General features: G+C 41.8%; 1 protein-coding gene across 1 annotated transcript in view; it reads left to right on the forward strand.

Annotated features, from left to right (window-relative positions):
- LOC141172295 (branched-chain-amino-acid aminotransferase, cytosolic-like) overlaps positions 1-24,117 on the forward strand; it is a 47,479-nt gene that overhangs the window by 22,005 nt on the left and 1,357 nt on the right. Inside the window, exons 2-10 of the mRNA XM_073656331.1 lie at positions 5,982-6,059; positions 6,234-6,434; positions 6,556-6,666; positions 12,320-12,439; positions 13,225-13,388; positions 13,484-13,626; positions 16,075-16,160; positions 20,755-20,895; positions 21,034-21,108. Coding sequence (XP_073512432.1) covers positions 5,982-6,059; positions 6,234-6,434; positions 6,556-6,666; positions 12,320-12,439; positions 13,225-13,388; positions 13,484-13,626; positions 16,075-16,160; positions 20,755-20,895; positions 21,034-21,108 — 1,119 coding nt within the window. The remainder of the gene's footprint in view (positions 1-5,981; positions 6,060-6,233; positions 6,435-6,555; positions 6,667-12,319; positions 12,440-13,224; positions 13,389-13,483; positions 13,627-16,074; positions 16,161-20,754; positions 20,896-21,033; positions 21,109-24,117) is intronic.

A 24,117-nucleotide genomic window follows, 5' to 3' on the forward strand; every position in this document is an offset into this window, starting at 1 on the left:
ACTTTATTCAAAAAGGAGAAAAATCCCACGCATGTCCACCTTAGTCCTCCGAATCTAACATAGTCCAGTGATTCTGATTTTGGGTCCCGCTGCGCAGTGCGAGACACGGCGATTCTGAACAGTGGTGACGTCAATAACATTACCGCTCTTCACAGTTGCCGGGTCACGCAGAGACCCGGAATGTCTCAAGAGCAGTGATGTTACTGACGTCACCGCTGTTCAAAGTTGCTGGGTCCCGCTGCACAGCGAAATCTGAATCGCTGGGCTACGTCAGATTCAGTGTTTTTTTTTTTTTTTTCCCTTTTTGAATAAAGTGGTGAATGAGGGTCGGGGAGTATTTTTTGTGTGTGTGTGCTTTTTATTTTGATTACTGGGTTAGTAATGGGGCTGTCTGATAAACACTTCTCCATTACTAACGCTGGGCTTGATATCAGCTGTGTTAGTTGGGAAGGGCCCAATAACCATGGACCTTCCCAGCCTGATAATATCACAGCTGTCTGCTTTACTGTTGCTGTTTTAAAAAAATAGGTGGTGAGGGACATTGTTTTTTTTCCTTGGATATTAGTCTAATGTGCATGTGGACTTTAAAACTCTTGCTGATTTGCCTAAAGGGATCAGCAGACTTTACATGTACCCATTAGATGGCTGTCAACCAAACAATGCTTCGTCCGATCGTTCAACCTACAGCCATCTCAGCCGACTCCCATATGCATCGTTCGGCCGAGCGCTCCTGTGTTCTCTATGAAAAAGCCGCCGACAAAACACGTTGGGCAGTGACTTATTTCAGGGAGAACAATGCAATCAGATATGTGCGATCTGTCCTCATCATCAGTAGGCCAGTTCTTCCTTATACCCGGTTGAGCCCATCGATATTGGTGGGTTCAACCGACATCAGTTTAAAGGGAACCTGTCACCAGCAAAAATGCTATTAACCTGCAGATAATGCATCTGCAGGTTAATAGCGTTTTTGCTGGTGTAAAGTTCCCTTTAAAGGGTATGAAGGGCCTAAGGCCCTGATACATGATAGAGTTTTCACCAGACCTGTGTCGTAAAACTATTTCAAAAGTTGCAAGCGCAAAAGTTTAGCGTCTTGAGATTTTTACGTCAGTCCTGGCCAGCTCCTTCAACTGTTTGAAAAATGGGAACTGCTTAGATGGGACGAAGCATGATGGAGTGCCAATTATGACAGACTGTACTCCGGTACATAACTGGAGTACATCCTTGCAGGGACTCTCGGCAGCTGAAAGATGAATGAAATGACGACAATTGATTAATGAATTGGGCGCACCCTTCCTCAAGACGAGGAGCATGATGAATCGGAGCCTTAAACTTTTAGTTGTTTTGGATTCTAAGTCTAATTAGTAAAAGTGTGTGACTCCCCATTTTCAGAAAATGTTTAACATGTCAAGAAGCATGTCAGAAATTTTGATCTATGGTGGCCTTGTTGTTGAGACCCAACTGGTCAACAAAAGCCTTCTGCCCCCCGTGTTAGAGGAGAGTGAAGATTGGCTCTTTAGAAGTCTCTAAAGTGCGTTTTCAGGTTTTAGCGATCGGTAGAGGGAGGTCTCGGCAGTCTGACCCCCACCGATCAAAACTTCTGATTATATGATGACAAGTCAAATGTTTTCTGAAGGAGCTGATGTTCACAAGTTGTGTATTTTGGATTTGTGAAGTCAGCACCAGCTAAGTAGTTTCATCTACACATTGCCGATATTTTCTTCAGTGTAAATTTGCATGAAAAATCTGCACCAAATATGCAACGTGTGAACTTAGCCTTACAAGGAAAGTATCGACTTTACTAGTAACAATACAGGCTCTCCAGGTAAAGACTACTATCACTCTCACTTGTGATCATCTGTAAGAAGACTCTCTGAATAGCTCGGATTACAAATTTATTCTAACCTGGAAATCTTTCTACACTTTTCCAGACTATCAGACAAAGGGTTAAAGACGTTCTACAACGTAAATGAATATTTATACATTTATAACGAAAAAAAAAAAAAAAGATGAGCTCGATATGACAAGGGAAAAGCATTGTAGAAACCCCATGACGGAGCCTTACAAATTGTGCAGAGCAGGGAGCATGCCACTCGCTCAGCAAACAATTCTGTGAACGGACCAATATGTGCAGACACCTGGAAATGTTTTCCAAGGTTACACGGCCTGATAACGGGTTTATTTTTTCCTCAAGTCTGTTCTCTGACCTGGATTGTAACATATACACTTAACGAGTAATGCATTTTTATTTCACTAACCAAAAGTACACATGAAAATAAGCAACTTTATAATATATGTTATCAGAGATTTATCCTCCTGGACTGATCTTTCGCTCTCAATTTGTGGGTAAAATCTGTATTTAGTCAAAACAGACTTTCCCATTACTGAGATAGGAGATGACAGTTGGTGCGTATAAGATTCTATGGTGGGGGAGGAGCTAGTGGAACACACAGACATTTTGCAGCAAGATCACCTGAAACCACAGTTACAGTTCCCCATAGAACTTTATAAGCACCAACTGCCATCTCCTATATCCGCAATGAGAACATCTGAATTTACAGGAATTAAGAATTTTGAGAATGAGAGATCAATCCAGGAAAAATAAGTTTATTTCTGATACTACAAAGGTTCTTATTTTTGCATGTAATATTGATTTATATGGGAGAAAAAAGACAATTACTCTTTAAACTCCAGTTTTGGAGAACATTAACTCTGTCGTTCACATCTGCGCAAAACCTTTCTGGTCTCCTAGGAGTAAAAAGCCAAAAATGACGGTTTTCCTAGTTCATTATATGACTGACAACAACGGCGACTGATGGTCCCCATTGATTTCTAATAGGGTCCTTTTGGGTTTCGTCATACGGAATCTGTTATTTTACTGGAAAAAAACAATTTTTTTTTCCGTGAGCCCCAAAGATCTGAACCTGCTGAATCATATGAGCCATTTACACTGTGGACTTTCACTTTAAGAGCTGACTTGGGCATTCTTTCCATGCACCAGGTAGATCAGGATGAGCAATGCTTTAGCTCCCACAACAATATACAAATGTTAAAAATTGTGCTGCTAGGTATGATGATCAAGACTGGGGCTGCACCTTTTTCTTCTGGTTTGCTGTCCATTCGTCGTATAGCCTACATATCTTGTAATCTTTTTTTTTTTTCATTTGTGCAACTTTTTTTTCACCCAAAAAGTCCATTGGGAACGTGTCCCGACCCAAACGCAGGTCTAAGGACCCCAGCTGCCAGCTTCATAGGGACTATGACGGGGACCCTGCCACAGAGAAATGTAAAAGACTGGATAGTGTCCATATTAACAACTCTATGAAGGAAACACTGACTTGTGTCGTGCAGAATGCACCATATGTGCAATGAAAGTCGCCAACTCCATGGAAAGTTTTGGTACATTTTTACATTTTTCATTGAGTTCTCAGTTCACCTGAGCTATAACTTTTCCTGTCTGATCTGTATTCACTCCTATGGACAAGATGGTCCCATTACAACTTGCAGGGAGTGGTAGTTCTGCTCAGATTGGAGACCATTTTTATATGCATCTATATATTTTTTTTCCTATTTATTACTGGGTCAGTTTTCGCCTTCATTTGTTGCCCCGTAACACTATCTTCTCCGTGCCCTATGGAACCTGTGAGCTGCCGGGAAACGTCCTGGAAAGTCCTTTCTGACGTTATGTAATGGGGTACTCACCATTTTCTGCCTGACATCTTTCCCTATATGCGGGATCATCTTTCTGCTCTCCATCACTTCTCCCCAGCTTGTCTGGTGACTGCACTGATCACGGTGTAGGGGAGTGTTCATCTGTCACCTCCTAGGGTCCAGAGTCCAGAACACACAGTACACTCTGAGGACAGTCCTTGGGCTGATTGGCTTGGGTTGAGGAGAGTCCCTCCATAGCCCACCTTAAAGGAGGAGACTACTTGTCAGGGGGTTGCTTCTCACGCCACTAAACTTGCTGAGCTGTACAGAATGCAAATCAGCCATTTGCCTTTTGTACCCTGTCTGCCAGTGGGACATTACCTCAATGTACTGCCAGAATGATAATTAATGCTTTGTTGTTAATCCCTCTGTGGAAAATCAGGCCAAATCCTTCCTTCCATAATTAAGTCAGCTACAGAGGTGAGAGACTGCAAGTTTTAGCTGTAATTCTCCTGCAAAGGCCCAGGTGACATCGAGCATTTTTATTGTGACATTGACATTGTAGAACTTTATAGCCAGTTTAACAAAAATGCATTTCCTTCAGACTTTATTTAAAAAGTAAAATGTTCCCTTGTAGCCTCCTAAGTCTTATGGTGCCCTAAAAATCTGGATTTACAAGGTTATTTCCACAAACACATTATTTTTCACGAAGCCCAGAAAATACATACTCAAGTCCAACATAAAATTTTGTTTCTTGTTACTTTATGTCATTGTTTCATCTCCATGTGTCCCTCTGTGCATCCAAATTCACCTAGCCGAAAGGGTGGGCCAATTCTTATCAGCTGAAACTACATTTCCCAGCAGCACTTGCTTCTCCTTAGTCCTGCATCCCCCTCCCTCCCTATCTTGTATGCTCCTGACAAGCCCCACTTTTCTTGAGCTATCCTCAAGCTAATTTAAGTGTAAAATTTACCTTATGTTTCTGTTCACTCTGCCTGACCAACGTTATCTTTTGCCATTTACATCAGTATAGCTGCCTGTGTGGTTTTACATCATTGCTAGCTAGTTTCTAGCAGAACTCGACTCTCCTGCACTCCTTCACAATGGATCTTGTACTTATTAGGCAGTCCAGCTCTCCATTGCTGCTGACAGATCTGTGATGTCAAAAAGAAAGTATAAAATGGTGCACATAAGATATGTACATAAGAGCTAAATATAAACAGGAAAAAAAGAAACGTGCTCACTTTCAGAGGGCACAACAACAGCACAGACATGGGTAGAATATGCCTGGAACAAGCTGCTGCCAGTGTCCTTGGTCTTCAATCCAGGTGTGCAAAAGGAGGCAATACCAATAAACAAAACATACTTCATCATCACAGCTTCTTTTGGTCATCGGTTGGATTTTTGCGCTATCCTCAGTGTCAATTCCTGTGATGTGAAACTGCAAATGCTGCTCTGTTGATGCATATGGCAGAAGATTATCATTTGCTGTATGCATCAACAAAGCAGCATTTTCAAGCAACAAACACTGCTCAGCTATGCACTGCCTAGTAATTACAAACTCCATTGTGTAGGAGTGCAGTAGAGTTGAGCTGTGCTACAAACCAACCAACAATTATGTAAAACCACACAGCTGCTATAGTGATGTAAATAGCAGAAGAATAAAATTGGTCAGGCAGGGTACTGTACAGGAGCAGAGCATGCACAGAAGCATGGAGTGTATTCTATCTTTAGAATAAACTGTTATTCAAATGTCCGATTATTGCGTATGAGTGCTATTCGTGTTTGTTACAAATAGCGCTCATACCCATGATATTCTATGGGACAATTCACATGTCCTAACTTTTTTCTCTTTGGACCAAGTGATCTGCAAGAAATATCGAAGACCTGTCCGATTTCGATCCGAAGGTCGGATCAAAATCGGCAATGCAAGTTAATGGCTTCGTGAAAAAATCGGACCACTCTGGGACTACATCGATTTTCACAAACTCCCTGAATTGAGAAGGAGAATTTTCTTTCTTTTTTTTAAATTTCTCCACGTACGTGAAAATTGGATGACGCTCATACCACACTATCATCAAATACCGATCAGAATAATCTGTCCCATTCTCTCGTCCGTGAAAAATTCTAACATCTGAATGAAGCCTTAGGGTTTGCTCACACAGGTCAGGTATAGGAGAAGGCAGAGAAACCTTTTTTTTTTTTCTTTGTTTCTTATTCGAGAAAAATGAAAGTTGGACCAAACTCAGGTGAAATATTGATGAAAAGTGGGTGCCTGAATTAGTCCTTACTTGTGCCTTTCCTTACATCTTATTTTTTGTTTTATTTCTTAGGCTTTTGGCAAACTGCTAATATCGGCTCAGCGCCGTTGGCCTGTTATCTCATGGAGAGCCGCAAGCACAACGTTTAAGGTAAGGAAAAATGCACGGACATAAATGGCACCCGTTTCTGGCAGATTGAGTGAAGAAATTGTGCATTTGGTGATGAACTTCCATTTTTAATGAGTCTTCTTCGTTTCCGTACTGTTATACTTTTTTTTTAGTACAACCTATTAAATGTATTTTATCGTCTCCTTTGTACTTCAGTCAAAAGACCTGCAGGTGGAATTGAACAAACAGCCTAAGAAGAAGCCGGCTGTGTCCGAGCTTGTGTTTGGGAAAACGTTCACCGACCATATGCTGGCAATAGAGTGGACCAATGAGCACGGCTGGGGAAAGCCGCTCATCAAGCCCTTCCAAAACCTTTCCCTTCACCCTGCGTCTTCTGCGTTGCATTATTCAGTTGAGGTAAGGTGTGGGGATCATGGAGGTAATCGCGTTAATAACTCCTTCCAGAAAAGTCGCACATTTTTTTATTTAAAAGGTTGTTATAAAAATGGACAAGAGAGCTGACCCTGTCTTTTTACAGCTCTTTGAGGGCATGAAGGCCTACAGAGGAGAGGACAATCAGGTTCGTCTTTTCCGACCCATGATGAACATGGAGAGGATGCATCGGACGGCACACCGAGCTTGTCTACCTGTAAGTATTAATGACGGTGCATTCTCCGATGGGTTGGGAATATACCATGCTCACAAGTCGTCTCATGCTGCACAAGCTATTTAAAGGGATTTGCTTTTTTTTTTAGGAAGTTTTGCATTGGGTTTAATTTAGATGCAGGAAAATCTGCACAAGTTTGGCATTGTCTGCTATGTAATAATCATGAAGCATAAGTCACTTATGATACGTAAGTATACAGACAAGACCGCAAAGGCTCACAGCTGCTACTTTCTGAGGTAGCACATTTCCCTGCCTGTTTAATCACAGGAGTGAGTGTTTCTGCTGTGTCACCAGTCCTGGTAAAATCAATTCAGTGACGTATAAGCTCAGCAGCCACTGGAGCACCTAAGTGACTGGTTTGATTTATGATGAGTACAAAGGCTCTAGATGTGACAGAAACACTCCCTCCTGTGTTTCCTCGGGCAGAGAAAAGTGTTGCGTTAGAAAGCTTCAAGTACTTACTAAATGATAATCAGCGGACAGTAGCTGCATCGTGACCAGCATAAAGCTAGTGTGCCCGTGCAGTCAGCAGTAGGGCAGATGCTGTGCCACAGCGCTGATAACCAGAATAATGTGCCTGGCACAATCTCATAAGGTGCTAATCCATCATTACAAGACATAGAAGTAAGTATACATAAAACAGCAACGTGCCGCGTGGATGAATGTATGCACACTGACATACCGTACATGATGGATGGAGTACCAAAATATCATATGGAACATTTGTCAAATGATTGCAAAGGGGAATAATATTTATAAAGAATAAAGGGTTCTAATGTGTTTCTCCCACTTCAGCACAGGTTCATAACGAAACCAAGAAAACGCCCTCGGTATGAACAAAGACCTAAAGCACCAAGACTAATGACAAATTGTGTTTATAATATAATGGATGAAATGTTTTTTAAGCAGTAGGTGCTGTGTACAATGCTCATGGGGCATTACAATAGTACCGTCATACAATGTTACATAGTATTAAGGCACATTTAACATTGGCGAAACACATTGCACTCTTTATACATGTCAAATGATTATAGAGGGAAATAATGTTTAGCAAGTATTACAGTACTCTATCCATCACGTATGGTAGGTCTGTCTAGAGTGGGGAAAATAAGTATTTGATACACTGACAATTTTGCAAGTTTTCCCACCTACAAAGAATAGAGAGGTCAGTAATTTTTATCGCAGGGACACTTCACCTGTGAGAGACAGGATCTAAAAATAAAAACCAGAAAAATCACATTGTATGATTTTTACATAATTATATTGCATTTTATTGCATAAAATAAGTATTTGATACAATAGAAAAACAGAACTTAATATTTGGTACAGAAACCTTTGTTTGCAATTACAGAGGTCAGACGTTTCCTGTAGTTCTTGACCAGGCTTGCACACACTGCATAAGGGATTTTGGCCCACTCCTCCATACAGATCTTCTCCAGATCTTTCAGATTTCGGAGCTGTCGCTGGGTAACATTGAGTTTCAGCTCCTTCCAAAGATTTTCTATTGGGTTCAGGTCTTGAGACTGGCTAGGCCACTCCAGGACCTTGAAATGCTTCTTACAGAGCCACTCCTTTGTTGCCCTGGCTGTGTGTTTCGGATCATTGTCATGCTGGAAGACCCAGCCACGGCCCATCTTCTATGCTCTTACTGAGGGAAGGCGGTTGTTGGACAAAGTCTCACAAAACATGACCCCTTTAATACGGTGCAGTCATCCTTTCCCCTTCGCAGAAAAGCACCCCAAAGTATGATGTTTACCCCACCATGCTTCACGGTTGGACGGTGTTCTTGGGGTTGTACTCATCCTTCTTCCTCCAAACATGGCGAATGGAGTTGATACCAAAAAGTTCTATTTTGGTCTTATCTGACCACATGACCTTAACCTATGCCTCCTCTGGATCATCCAGATGGTCATTGGTGAACTTCAAATGGGTCTGGAAATGTGCTGGCATGAGCAGGGGGGCCTTGTGTGCCCTGCAGGATTTTAATCCATGATGGCGTAGTGTGTTACTAACAGTAATGTTTGAGACTGTGGTCCCAGCTCTCTTCAGGTCTCTTTATCCATTTTCTAATAATTGTGCCAACAGTCTTCTCAACAAGCTGCTTCCTATTGTCCTGTAGCCCATCCCAGCCTTGTGTAGTTCTACAATTTTGTCCCTGGTGTCCTTAGACAGCTCTTTGGTCTTGGCCATGGTGGAGCGGTTGGAGTTTGATTGACTGAGTGTGTGGACCGGTGTCATTTATACAGGTAACGAGTTTAAATCGGTGCAATTAATACAGGTAATGAGTGCAGCGTAGGAGGGCTTCTTAAAGAAAAACTAACAGATCTGTGAGAGCCAGAATTCTTGCTGGTTGGTGGGTGATCAAATACTTATTTCATGCAATAAATTACAATTTAATTATGTAGAAATCATACAATGTGATTTTCTGGATTTTATTTTTAGATTCTGTCTCTCATAGGTGAAGTGTACCTCCTACGATAAAAATTACAGTCCTCTCCATTCTTTGTAGGTGGGAAAGCTTTGCAAAATCGGCAGAGTATCAAATACTTATTTTCCCCACTGTACATACATTCATCCATGATGAACGTTGGAGTTTTATGTTTACTTTTATAGACAGTTTGCCTTTTTTTTGCTTCATTAAAAGTGAAGATCTACTCTTCTTTCCAAATATGTATACTGTATATGTTAGATATATCTACCTGGGAGTAGTGGAGGGTTTACAAAGAGCTGCTGGTTGCTGGGTGGGGAGGAGATGTAGGGGAGCTGTGTGCTTGGGGAACACGGGTTTAACAGCATAGAGTGGATCCATGGAGGAGGCAGGGATACAGTGCTGCTGCTCAAAGCGCAGGATTCACATGGGGCTGGGTGACAGTATAAGTCATCCGCAGAGGAGGAGAGGTAGCAGGAGCTGCTCTCCATGGAGGCTGCTACAACTCCTGGCAAATATTATGGAATCACCGGGCTCGGAGGATGTTCATTCAGTTGTTTAATGTTGTTGAAAAAAAAGCAGATCACAGACGTGGCACAAAACTAAAGTCATTTCAAATGGCAACTTTAGGGCTTTAAGAAACACCAAAAGAAATCAAGATAAAAAATGTGGTACTCGGTAAGGGTAATTTTTTTTCAGACCAAGCAGAGGGAAAAAATTATGGAATCACTCAATTCTGAGGAAAAAATTATGGAATCATGAAAAACAAACACACAAAAGAACGCTCCAATACATCACTAGTATTTTGTTGCACCACCTCTGGCTTTAATAACAGCTTGCAGTCTCTGAGGCATGGACTTAATGAGTGACAAACAGTATTCTTCATCAATCTGGTGCCAACTTTCTCTGATCAGCTTTGCAGGTTGGAGCCTTGTCATGGACCATTTTCTTCAACTTCCACCAAAGATTTTCAATTGGATTGAGATCCGGACTATTTGCAGGCCATGAAATTGACCTTATGTGTCTTCTTTCAAGGAATGTTTTCACAGTTTTTGCTCTATGGCAGGATGCATTATCATCTTGAAAAATCATGTCATCATCCCCAAACATCCTTTCAATTGATGGGATAAGAAAACTGTCCAAAATATCAATGTAAACTTGGGCATTTATGGAAGATGTAATGACAGCCATCTCCCCAGTGCCTTTACCTGACATGCAGCCCCATATCATCAATGACTGTGGAAATTTGCATGTTGTCTTCATGCCGTCATCTTTATAAATCTCATTGGAACGGCACCAAAGAAAAGTTCCAGCATCATCACCTTGCCCAATGCAGATTCGCGATTCATCACTGAATATGACCTTCATCCAGTCATCCACAGTCCACGATTGCTTTTCCTTAGCTCATTGTAACCTTGTTTTTTTCTGTTTAGATGTTAATGATGGCTTATGTTTAGCTTTTCTGTATGTAAATCCCATTTCCTTTAGGCGGTTTCTTACAGTTCGGTCACAGACATTGACTCCAGTTTCCTCCCATTCGTTCCTCATTTCTTTTGTTGTGCATTTCCTGTTTTGGAGACCTATTGCTTTAAGTTTCCGGTCTTGACTAGTGTTGAGCGAGTATGTTCTATTAACCTTTTCGCCGAGTATGCTCGGGCCGAGCTCCGAGTATTTACAGCTGCTCGGTGATGTGTTTAAATCGCTCCCGTGTGCATGATTTGCGACTGTTTGACAGTTTTACTACATGTGAGGAATGTCTATTTCTTACACATTCCTCACATGTAATAAAGCTGTCAAACAGTTGCAAATCATGCACATGGGAGCGATTTAAACAAATCACCGAGCAGCTGTAAATACTCGGACAACGGCGCGAGCATACTCAGAACAGAACATACTCGCTCAACACTAGTCTTTACGCTTTGATGTCTTCCTTGGTCTACCAGTATGTTTGCCTTTAACAACCTTCCCATGTTGTTTGTATTTGGTCCAGATTTTAGACATCGCTGACTGTGAACAACCAACATCTTTTGCAACATTGCGTGATGATTTACCTTCTTTTAAGAGTTTGATAATCCTCTCCTTTGTTTCAATTGACATCTCTCATGTTGGAGCCATGATTCATGTCAGTCCACTTGGTGCAACAGCTCTCCTTTTTAGATGCAGACTAACGAGCAGATCTAATTTGATGCAGGTGTTAGTTTTGGAAATGAAAATTTACAGGGTGATTCCATAGTTTTTTTCCCTCTGCTTGGTCTGAAAAAAATTACCCTTACTGAGTACCACATTTTTTATCTTGATTTCTTTTAGTGTTTCTTAAAGCCCTAAAGTTGCCATTTGAAATGACTTTAGTTTTGTGCCATGTCTGTGATCTGCTTTTTTTCAACAACATTAAACAACTGAATGAACATCCTCCGAGCCCGGAGATTCCATAATTTTTGCCCGGGGCTGTATGTAGATGGATGATACATGTGCAGAGCTGATCCCATGTGTTAATCATCCATGGAGAGCAGCTCCTGCTACCTCTCCTCCTCCTGCTCCTTAGCTGAAGCACAGGACCCTCCAGCCTTTTTTCCCCAGCACTGAAGATGATTTCCTTGCCCTAAGTAGCGAGATCTCGCCAAAACTTGAGAGCTCTCACTGTTTAGGAGACAAGGAATACAGTATGTTCCTCACTTCCAGTTCACCGCTACCTGGCAGTGACTTTCCCAAGAAAGTCAGCAATTTGTATAGTATACACGTGGACATCACAAAGTTAGGCAGATCACTTTATGTATTTTTATTTTTTATTCTATTTAGAACATTTTTTTTATATATTTTTTAAAGGGTAAGGTTCATTTTGTTCATGGGGTATTATTATTACTATTAGAATTTTTTTAGTATTATATTATTATTTTAGTATTGTATTATTTTAATATTATTATTATTGCAATATTATTATGTTAATGTGTTTAATTTAATATTATTATTATTTTAGTATTATATTATTTTAATATTATTATTTTAGTGTTGTATTATTTTAATAATATTATTGCAATATTATTATTTTAATATGTATTTATTTTAATAATATATATATTTTTTTAGTATTTTATTATTTTAATATTTATTATTTTAGTATTGTTTTAGTATTATTATTTTAATGTGTTTATATTATTATTATTATTATATTTTCTGATTGACAATCATTCTGTCTTTCTTTTTTTTCAGGCTTTTGACAGGGCAGAGCTCTTGGAGTGCCTGAGAAGACTTATTGACATCGACAGAGAATGGGTTCCTAAATCTACCTCTGCTAGTCTGTATATTCGCCCCACCTTTATTGGCACAGAGGTATCTTCTGGCTTTTACTATTCTATTGTTTTTTATATTTCGGACGTCACATCGCATGATTGCAGTGACAAGTAAGAGCACTTTGTAGTCGTGCGGTTGACATCACCTTTTTATTCCCTACAATGTGGGTTGTATGGATACTGATTTGTGAATGTCATGCAATCGAGTATTTTTATTTATTTCACTTTTTGTTATATTTTTCTATCTTTCATTATGATTACATGTCTGTTCGGAGAGTTGAAAATATTTTGTTATATATGCAGCAACTCCCCTATTATTTATGTTCATGGATGTTGTAAAACTCATAAGGGGTTAATGGATGGTCACATTCATGTCTATTAAAGGATTTATCCATTACTTCGTTTTTAGGACCATAGTAAAAAAAACAAAAAACAGGCAGGTAGTTACTAACCGCTCCAGCTGGTGTTTCATTGATCGCTCATGCTTACCATTCAGCCACCCAACGTCAACAGAGAAGTTCTTTTTCCGGGCTGCTCTGCTGACGTCATCCTGATTGACAGCTGGCTCCCCGCAGTTAGGCAGCGGGGAGTCCGGTTGTCAATCAGCATGACGTTGGCAGTCACGTCCCGTCAACAAAGCAGAGCGGAAGACATGCAGTTGCTCTGTTGACGTGACGTTAGTGGAAGCCGCTGAATCTCCGGCAGGAGCGATCTGTGCCTGCTGAGATTGGCACAATAGTCCCAGATACCGCTTTAAGTCATTAGAAGTCATAGGTATGAAATGACCGTCAAAACCGAATTTCTGAATCTGCTCTCTTTTTACAGCCTTCTCTTGGAGTCACAAAGTCCAACCATGCATTGCTGTACATCATTCTTGGACCTGTAGGACCTTACTTTCCAACTGGGGGATTTACTCCAGTTTCACTTTTGGCAGATCCAAAATATGTGCGTGCCTGGACAGGGGGAGTAGGGAACTATAAACTGGGGGGGTAAGTGAAAGTTTCCACCAAAGTTTTCATGTTTGCAACCATTGTTACGTTTTTTTCATTTTTCTCTGCAATATTTTCATATCTCCTCCACATAGAAACTATGGGCCCACAATATATGTGCAACACGCAGCAGCAAAGGAAGGATGTCAGCAGGTTCTCTGGCTATACGGTGATGACCACCAAGTGACTGAAGCTGGCACCATGAACTTCTTCATGTTCTGGGTCAACGAGAATGGAGGCGAGTCCTGTATTTGGGTTTATCTTTGTGGACAGTACAACTATGATCTTCTGATAAAGAGCAACTGGTGGTTTTATCATGAGCTCTTAGTCAACCTCTGGGCAATAAGCTTAAAATACAGCTTGTTCCTGAAGACGCCCCCCCACCTAAAGATATGCTTAGCTGATCTCCCCAAGTTCTGGAGGTCCATACATGCGTCTTCATACAGGAGACTACTTCACCATAGCTGCAAGTTCACATTCAGAAAAGCTGTTGCTTAAAGGGTTATTCCTATCTCCAAGATCCTATCCCAATATGTAATAGGTATAATAGTAATAATATTAGCAAATACCTCCAGTTACAAATGTAGTATAGTTCTTCTGATTAGCAATGTTGCTTACCCCATGTGCAGGTCATTGCAGTAACTTAGGTATCCCTGGTTATGACCATTCATATAGTGACAGTTAGCTGTTAGGGGTTGTAACCATGGATACCTAAGCTACTGCAATGCCTTGCACATGGGGTAAGTAACATAGCAAATTGTTATTTACATGACACTGTCAATCTCCGACAACAGCATTTAGAAGACTTCATTGCCGGTTTGCGAGAGATGGGTTACCAACTGATGGATTACCACGGTGGTTGCTACTATCTTAGTATTTTTGCAAAGCTCAATTGGTCTCTAAGGATCAAGAGAATTCAGAATTCCTAAATGGGTTCTTCAGCTCTGTATATGCCAAACAAGAGCAAGCAGCGGATATAGTCAATCCCACTACTTTTAATGCATCAACTAATATATGCCGTTGGTTAAACGTATATATAGTCCAAACGAAGCTAAATAACATTTTGGAAAGTAAGGTTTGTAATTAGACTGAAAACTTAATCAAAGATCGCACCCAGAGAGTTGTGGTGAATGACTGCACCTCTGAGTGGTCTCCGGTTATAAGTGGTGACCCCCACCCCAGGGTTAATAGTCTTGTTTCTATTTTGGTAGGTGACACCAAGCAATGGAGTATAGTTCAGTGTTTGAAAGATGTTCATAAGTTACAGGCCGATTTGGACAAATTGAGTGTTTGGGCATCTACGTGAGAAATGTAAAGTTATGCACTCGGGCCTTAATAATATGAGGGCATAATATGTAATGTCATTCAGGGAGAGTAAAACTAGGAGAGTCGCTTGTACAGAAGGATCTGGGTGTGCTTGTAGATCACAGACTAAATAACAACATGCAATGTCAATCAGGGAGCGTAAAGCTATGAGAGTCACTTGTATAGAAGGATCTGAATGTACTTGTAGATCACAGACTAAATAACAGCATGGAATGTCAATCAGGGAGAGTACAACTAGGAGAATAACTTGTACAGAAGGATCTGGGTGTAATTGTAGATCACAGACTAAATAACAGTATGCAATGTCAATCAGGGAGAGTAAAGCTAGGAGAGTCACTTGTATAGAAGGATCTGAATGTACTTGTAAATCACAGACTAAATAACAACGTGTAATGTCAATCAGGGAGAGTAAAACTAGGAGAGTCACTTGTATAGAAGGATCTGAATGTACTTGTAAATCACAGACTAAATAACAGCGTGTAATGTCAATCAGGGAGAGTAAAACTAGGAGAGTCACTTGTATAGAAGGATCTGGGTGTAATTGTAGATCACAGACTAAATAACAGCATGCAATGTCAATCAGGGAGAGTAAAGCTACGAGAGTCACTTGTATAGAAGGATCTGGATGTACTTATAGATCACAGACTAAATAACAGCGTGCAGGTAAATCAGCGGCTTTTAAGGCCAGCAGGATATTGTCTTGTATTAAGAGGCAAGAACTCACAAAGCTGATAATGGGCATGGATGATCATAGTTATGAGGAAAAAATAAAATAATTACATTTATTTAGTTTTGAGAAAAGACAACTAAGAGGGGATTTGATTAACTTGTCCATACAAAAATTATGATCAAAAGCTATTTAATGAAAATGGCCTCAAAATACAAGTCAAGAGGCACTCCCTCCATCTGGTCAAAAAAGTACAATCTCCATTGGAGGCAATTTTCTTTACCATGAGAACCTGAAGTCTGTTGCACCATTTTGGCAGCTTCTATCATTATTTCACAAAATATATAGCCTTTTTAGAGAACTGCTTTGGATAAAGTAGAGTGCTAGAATAAAGTTAGAAACTATACAGAAGAGGAAGGACTTAGGCGGCAGCAGCAGCTCTATGGGAGATGAGCATCGTGGAGTGTCTGGTGACCTCAATTGTAGAAGGCACCAGGTGGAAGATCCTACAATGTTGGTGGCAGAGCCGGCTCCTGAGGAAGAGATCCAGGGGAAGGAGATGTAGGGGAAGGAGATGTGGTCGAAGGAGATGCAGGGGAAGGCACAAACTCTGTGAAGCAGATGGATTTGGAGAAGTAAAGATAAATGATCGTTTCACTGATTTTGAATGATGATTATTTTGTCTGTCTATAGAGAAAGAACTTGTGACTCCACCATTAAGTGGTTTGATCCTCCCTGGAGTGACGAGACAAAGTCTGCTGGACCTGGCACGGAAGTGGGTGAGTGTTACTTTTACAGGTCGCTTTTTCAGACTTTGGTATTTTAGATGCCTTATTAGATACATTGGGGTACATGTACACTAGATGCCTTATTAGATACGGTGGGGTACGTGTACACTAGATGCCTTATTAGATACGGTGGGGTACGGGTACACTAGATACCTTATTAGATACATTGGGGTACCGTATATTCCGGCGTATAAGACGACTTTTGAAGACTGAAAAATCTTCTGTCTAGTCTGGGGTCGTCTTATACGCCGGTAATGCTTTTGAACTTTCAGAAATTGACATGCGGGGATACTCTGGGGGTGTTAATAAGCTGCCGTGGCCGTATCCCTGCCATGTCGGAGTTAATATAAGGTGGAGGGAGTTAAAATACGGCGGCGGTAGGTCCAGACAGTCAGCGCTTCTGTGCTGAAACTGACACATCGCTGCGTATTCCCAGCTCCGGACACAGCGCAGGGCTTCTGTGCCGACAGCTTTCACTTGTCACAGAAGGGCTGCGCTGTGTCCGGAGCAGGGAAGTTCGCATCGCTTCTGTGACAATATATGAAAAGCCGGCAATTCAGCAGCGGCATAAGCCGGCACCCGACAATTTAGAATAGAAAGAATAGAGCTTCACACATAGATTAGATAGATAGAAACGTGTCAGTCACATATATATGAAGTACAGTGACAGTGTTGCTTACTGTACTTGTCATTTAGTGTAAAGGATTTATTTAAAAAAATAATAGTGTTTTCATGCACCGTCTCTTTAAAAAAGCCGGCCGGCAATTCAGCATCTGTACCCGACAATTTATAACAGACAGAATAGAGCTTCACACATAGATTAGATAGATAGAAACATGTCAGTCACATATATATGAAGTACAGTGACAGTGCTGGTTACTGTACTTGTCATCTAGTGTTAAAATAACAGATTTATTTAAAAAAAAATTGGCGTGGGGTTCCCCTTAATTTTAGTCTCTAGCGGAGGTTAAGCAGACGGCTGGGGCAGATGTTTGAAGCCTGGGAAGGGGGTAATACCCACGGAGCTTCCCAGGCTACTAATATCAGCCCCCAGCTGAATACATAGCCTTTACTAGCTATTAAAATGGGGGACCCCCCCAAAAAAATGACGTGGGGTCCCCCCTAATTTAATAGCTAGCAAAGGCTAGGCAGACAGCTGGGGGCTGATATTAATAGCCCAGGAAGGGAGCCATGAATATTGGCCCCCTCCCAGGCTAGAAACACCAGCCGTCAGCCGCCCCAGAAATGGCGCATTCATAGGATGCGCCAATTCTGGCACTTAGCCTCGCTCTTCCACGCTGCCCTGGTGCGGTGGCAGTGGGGTAATAGGGCTGGGGTTGATGTCAGCTTATAATGCCAGCTGACATCAAGCCCAGGTTAGTAATGGAGAGGCGTCTATAAGACACCCCCATTACTAACCCCATAGTAAAAGTTAAAAAAAACACAAACACCCAGAATAAAGTCCTTTAATTGATATAAAGACACAATCCTTTATTGTTCTAAATTAAACCATACTTACCATCACGCCCATTCCAGCTGAAGCCAACGATCTCCTGCAATAAAAGTAAAATAATAAAGCAACCTCATCCTTACCTTTCCATGGTTCCCAGGACAGCTTCAGCTCTGCTACATCGAGATGACAGGCTGGACCGCAGCAGAACGCTGCCATCCAGCCTGTCATCCCGCAGACACTGAGAAGCGCAGGCATGCTTGCGCTCTGCAGTGTCTGGCTGTGACGGCATCCAGATGAGCCGACAATGAACTCAGCTCACCTCCTGGACGTCCGTCACTGACAGCGTGGGAAACTTCTACTGCGCATGCGGGGAGCAGGAGAATTTTCCCACGCTGTCAGTGACGTGCATGAGGTGAGCCGAGTTCATTGGACATGATCTCGGCTCATCTGGATGCCGTCACAGTCAGACACTGAGGAGCACAAGCATGCCTGCGCTTCTCAGTGTCTGCCGCATGGCAAGCTGAACGGCAGCGTTCTGCTGCGGTGCAGCCTGTCATGTGAATGTAGCAGAGCTGGACCGGTCCTGGGAACCATGGAGAGGTAAGGATGAGGTTGCTTTATTATTTTACTTTTATTGCAGGAGATCGTTGGCTTCAGCTGGAATGGGGGTGATGGTAAGTATGGTTTAATTTAGAACATTAAAAAATTGTGTCTTTATTTCAATTAAAGGACTTTATTCTGGGTGTTTGTGTTTTTTTTAATTACTTTACTAGAAATTCATGGCGGTCATGTCTAATATTGGCGTGACCCCATGAATTTCGGGCTTAGGGCCAGCTGATAATGCCAAGCTGGCCTTAACCCCTTTATTACCCAGTGAGCCACCGCACCAGGGCCCTGGATGAGTTGGGTACAGCGCCAGAAGATGGCGCTTCTATGAACGCGCCATTTTCCGGGTTGGCTGCGGACTGCAATTTGCAGCGGGGGGGGGGGGGGGGGCAGAAAGCTTGGGCCTCCCTGCGCTGCGGATTCCAGCCCCCAGCTGCCTAGTTGTACCTGGCTGGACACAAAAATAGGGCGAAGCCCCACGTCTTTTTTTTTTTAATTATTTCATGAAATAATTAAAAAAAAAAGGGCTTCCCTATATTGTTGTGTCCGGCCAGGTACAAATAGGCAGCTGGTGGTTGGGGGCAGCCCGTTCCTGCCTGCTGTACCTGGCTGGACACAAAAATATGGCGAAGCCCACGTCAACATTTTTGGGAAAAATTAATTACAAAATTAATAATAATTTAGGGACTGCATCTTTATTAACCCCTCAATTGTCATTTAGTGTTAAAATAAAGGATTTTTTAAAAAGAAAATTGGCGTGGGATCCACCATCATTTTAGTCTCTAGCGGAGGTTAAGCAGACGGCTGGGGCAGATGTTTGAAGCCTGGGAAGGGGGTAATACCCACGGAGCTTCCCAGGCTACTAATATCAGCCCCCAGCTGAATGCCTAGCCTTTACTAGCTATTAGAATGGGGGACCCCCCCAAAAAATGACGTGGGGTCCCCCCTATTTTAATATGTTTATGAGTGACAGTTTTCCTGCTATATACCTGCATGTCATAAGAATTTAAATTAAAAAAAGGACCATGTTAAATTCAAATCTGTTTTTTTTTAATTTTTACCGGTGTTTGGTATGCGTTGGAAAAGGGGTAGTCTTATACCGTGAATATATCCTAAACTCTATATTTTAACAGGAAAGTAGGGGGGTCGTCTTATACACCAGGTCGTCTTATACGCCGGAATATACGGTACATGTACACTAGATGCCTTATTAGATACGGTGGGGTACGTGTACACTAGATGCCTTATTAGATACATTGGGGTACATGTACACTAGATGCCTTATTAGATACGGTGGGGTACGTGTACACTAGATGCCTTATTAGATACAGTGGGGTACATGTACACTAGATGCCTTATTAGATACGGTGGGGTACGTGTACACTAGATACCTTATTAGATACGGTGGGGTACGTGTACACTAGATACCTTATTAGATATGGTGAGGTACGGGTACACTAGATACCTTATTAGATACATTGGGGTACATGTACACTAGATGCCTTATTAGATACGGTGGGGTACGTGTACACTAGATGCCTTATTAGATACAGTGGGGTACATGTACACTAGATGCCTTATTAGATACGGTGGGGTACGGGTACACTAGATACCTTATTAGATATGGTGGGGTACTGTTACACTAGATACCTTATTAGATACGGTGGGGTACGTGTACACTAGATGCCTTATTAGATACGGTGGGGTATGTGTACACTAGATACCTTATTAGATTCGGTGGGGTACGTGTACACTAGATGCATTATTAGATACGGTGGGGTATGTGTACACTAGATACCTTATTAGATACGGTGGGGTAGGTGTACACTAGATACCTTATTAGATATGATGGGGTACTGGTACACTAGATACCTTATTAGATACGGTGGGGTACGTGTACACTAGATGCATTATTAGATACGGTTGGGTACGTGTACACTAGATACCTTATTAGATACGGTGGGGTACGGGTACACTAGATACCTTATTAGATACGGTGGAGTACGTGTACACTAGATGCATTATTAGATACGGCGGGGTACGTGTACACTAGATACCTTATTAGATACGGTGGGGTACGTGTACACTAGATGCATTATTAGATACGGTGGGGTACGTGTACACTAGATACCTTATTAGATACGGTGGGGTATGTGTACACTACATACCTTATTAGATACGGTGGAGTACGTGTACAGTAGATACCTTATTAGATACGTGTACACTAGATGCCTTGTTAGATACGGTGGGGTACGTGTATACTAGAAGCCTTGTTAGATACACTAGTTGGCAGTCTGGTCGGAGACCCCCACTGATACTAGGACCGTGCCCCCCTCTCTCCGCAATGAAGAATAATTACATTATCTTACGTGTTATGGCGCCACCTGGTGTCCAATCTATACAACTGCCTGCAGATTCTATCATACGAGTACAGCGGATGTTAGAAGGGGTAAAATATTAATGGGCCTGTTACTGTGCATTGTACACACTAACTTATACCCTTCTCCTGCGTTGTGCCTCCTGCAGGGCGAATTCAAGGTTTCCGAACGTTCATTTACAATGGCTGATGTGCTAAAAGGGCTGAAGGACAACCGAGTAAAGGAGATCTTTGGAGCGGGGACGGCCTGTGTGGTTTGTCCTGTGAATCGGATATTTTATGATGGAGAAGTGAGCGCTGCCTGGATTTATTATATATTCTCTTCTGAGCTTTATATACTTTTTTTGATTATCCAGTAATCATGAATATTTTATATTAGTGTCCCATTAATGCATCTTGTTTATATAGTTATACCTGTCATTTTTCAGAATTACCTCATTCCCACCATGGAAAATGGACCCGACATGGCAAAACGCTTCTTGAAAGAGCTCACAGACATTCAGGTATGTCTCTTTATACCCGTTTCTTGACAATAATCAGGTAAGATCTTTCACAGCATATAATAGCACTTTAGAGGTTTTCTACTCATTTTCTCTCTCTTCCATCTGGTCTGATTATTTTGATAGTTTTTAAAAGTTTGTAGAAAGTTGAAAGCGTTCTGCTGTGATCAGTAGGGGGCACTATTACCCAATTATGCAATTTTCATGAGTACTTTCTAATTATTTTCCACAGTAAAAAGTTGGTAAATTAGGCTAAAATATAACTAGGGGAAGTTACAATAATCTGAAATATCTGGGGGTCAATCTATATAGCTGTTAACTGAACACATTATGCATAAATCAATTGTACAGGCGAATAAAAAAAACTTTGTAATATATCTTATTAGAAAAATCTGCTTGTTTGAGGCCGTTCTCCACTTTTGTCTTTGCCTCCTGAACTCTTTCCACTCTGAATAACAAACCTAAGCTGAACTCCATTGACCCAAGCTGAACAGTGAGGTGTCAGGTTACACCTACTTTCATACCTTATGGTTGCAGGAGTAAGGAAAAAGGCAGGGGCAGACACAGAAAGATCATGCTGACCTTTGTAACAAGTGTGAAACCAGTTTTGGAGTGAAGTAACACATCTACACTGCTCAGTACTGCTGTATAATTTACTCCATACCTCCACTGCTGCTGTTTGAGTACTTACTAGGAAATTAATCCTTCTCTGCTTGTGTATGGGAGATATCATAGCAGCTAGACTTCTCAACAACTCAGAATCAACTGCAATTTGAGGAGGAAACTGGTAAAAATGCAGGATACAAATCATATAAAGGCCAGAGATGGTGATCTTCCTCATATACACACAGGACATTTATATGTATAAACACATGTGTGGTCAGTGCAAAGGACTTGTCACATGACTTATTCCTTCCAAAGACCATACTAAGGACCCGATGCTAATCAGACCATTTTATATCGCATTGATCTATAGACAGGAAAATGGAAGAAGACTGGTTTTCCCAGCTCCATAGACACAAAAAAATAATAATTCCCATCCCGTAACTTAAAGTGCATTCACACTGGCCTATTATCGTAATTGAGCATTCCTAGGAACACATGTTTACCGATTATCGGGCGGTGTTGACAGGTTGTCAATCACTCAACAAATGAGCAACACTCGTTCGTCGGGTGAAATGATTTTTAAGCTTGCTTGAAAATCATTGTGCTTGGCAGCACATTGACCTGTGTTAAAAAAAAAAAAAAAAAAGGAGACGTGCTGTTAAGATCAATGGCAACCTATCCACACAGAACCGCCTATAACCGATCTTGCTGTGCACATAGGAAGTGCAGTTGGCCTGATTAGCAAGCATACAACTGATTAGAATTTGTTTGATGCAACAAGTCTGTGAGTGTAAATGCATCTTTACTGTTATGATTGACGTCAACCTGTTGGAGCCTGGCTGCGACTGTGTGACGACTGCTGGAGCCTGGCTGCGACTGTGGGGCGACTGCTGGAGCCTGGCTGCGACTGTGGGGCGACTGCTGGAGCCTGGCTGCGACTGTGGGGCGACTGCTGGAGCCTGGCTGCGACTGTGGGGCGGCTGCCGGAGCCTGGCTGCGACTGTGGGGCGACTGCCGGAGCCTGGCTGCGACTGTGGGGTGACTGCCGGAGCCCGGCTGCGACTGTGGGGTGACTGCCGGAGCACGGCTGCGACTGTGGGACCACTGCTATAGCCTGGCTGTACTTGTTTAATGCCTATCACTACCATAAATGAATACCCCCAAAGAATATCAAAATTGCTGTTTTTAATTTATTCATTTCAACCCCAGCCTCCAAAATTTTTTTAATAACAATTAAATTCATCATATATACCCTAACATGGTCCCATTAATAATAATAATAATAATAATAATCTTTATTTATATAGCACCAACTTATTCCGCAGCGTTTTACAATTCAGAGGTTCATATCCAACAGTCATAAGTAACATAGCTAAAGATAATACAATAATTAAAGCAAAAATAATGACGACCCTGCTCGTAAGAGCTTACAATATACAATGAGGTGGGGGTGACACAAAGTACAGGGGCTTATTTACAATGATGGTCCAGACATCTTGAGGGGATGAGGGATAGATAAAGGCTGCATGAGCTCATCCCCAGCCAGTATCTGTAGTGCTTTTGGGTGCGGTGGAGTTTGATGGAGAATTATGTTTGGAGAACTAATGAATGGGCTATATATATATATATATATATATATATATATATAAAAGGACTTCGATTAGGGAACGTGATAGGCCGCCCTAAACAGGTGTGTTTTTAGGGAGCGCCTAAAACTGTGTAAGTTGTGGTTCGACCTAATTTCTTGGGGTAGAGCATTCCAAAGAATAGGTGCAGCTCGGGAGAAGTCTTGAAGTCGGGAGTGGGAGGTACGGATTAGTGTGGATGTTAGTCGAAAGTCGCTTGCGGAGCGTAGAGAACGGGTAGGCCGATTAACAGAAATCAGGGAGGAGATGTAGGAGGTTGCTCCGCTGTGGAGAGCTTTGTGGGTGAGAACAAGCAATTTAAATTGGATCCTACAATGTATGGGTAACCAGTGCAATGACTGGCACAGAGCGGAAGCGTCCGAGTAACGATTAGCCAGATAGATGACCCTGGCTGCTGCGTTAAGGATGGACTGGAGAGGGGAAAGTCGAATGAGGGAGAGGCCAATTAATTGAAAGTTACAGTAGTCAAGGCGGGAGTGGATCAGGGCACCAGTGAGGGTTTTTGTTGTTTCCAAGGTGAGAAAGAGGCGGATTCTAGAGTTGTTCTTCAGGTGCAAGCGACAAGAGCGGGCAAGAGATTGTATATGGAGGGTGAAGGAAAGATTGGTGTTAAATATAAAACCCAAACAGTGCACCTCCTGGATCGACGTTATTGTGTGCCACACACGGAGAGGGAGATGTCAGATTTAGGGAGGTGAGTAGACGGCTGAAGCAGAAGAAGTTCAGTTTTGAAAAGGTTGAGTTTCAGATAGAGAGCGGA

This window comes from Phyllobates terribilis, unplaced genomic scaffold, assembly GCF_046119375.1.
Source record: "Phyllobates terribilis strain yellow unplaced genomic scaffold, ASM4611937v1 Scaffold_12__6_contigs__length_324123572, whole genome shotgun sequence".
Classification (NCBI taxonomy): Eukaryota; Metazoa; Chordata; class Amphibia; order Anura; family Dendrobatidae; genus Phyllobates; species Phyllobates terribilis.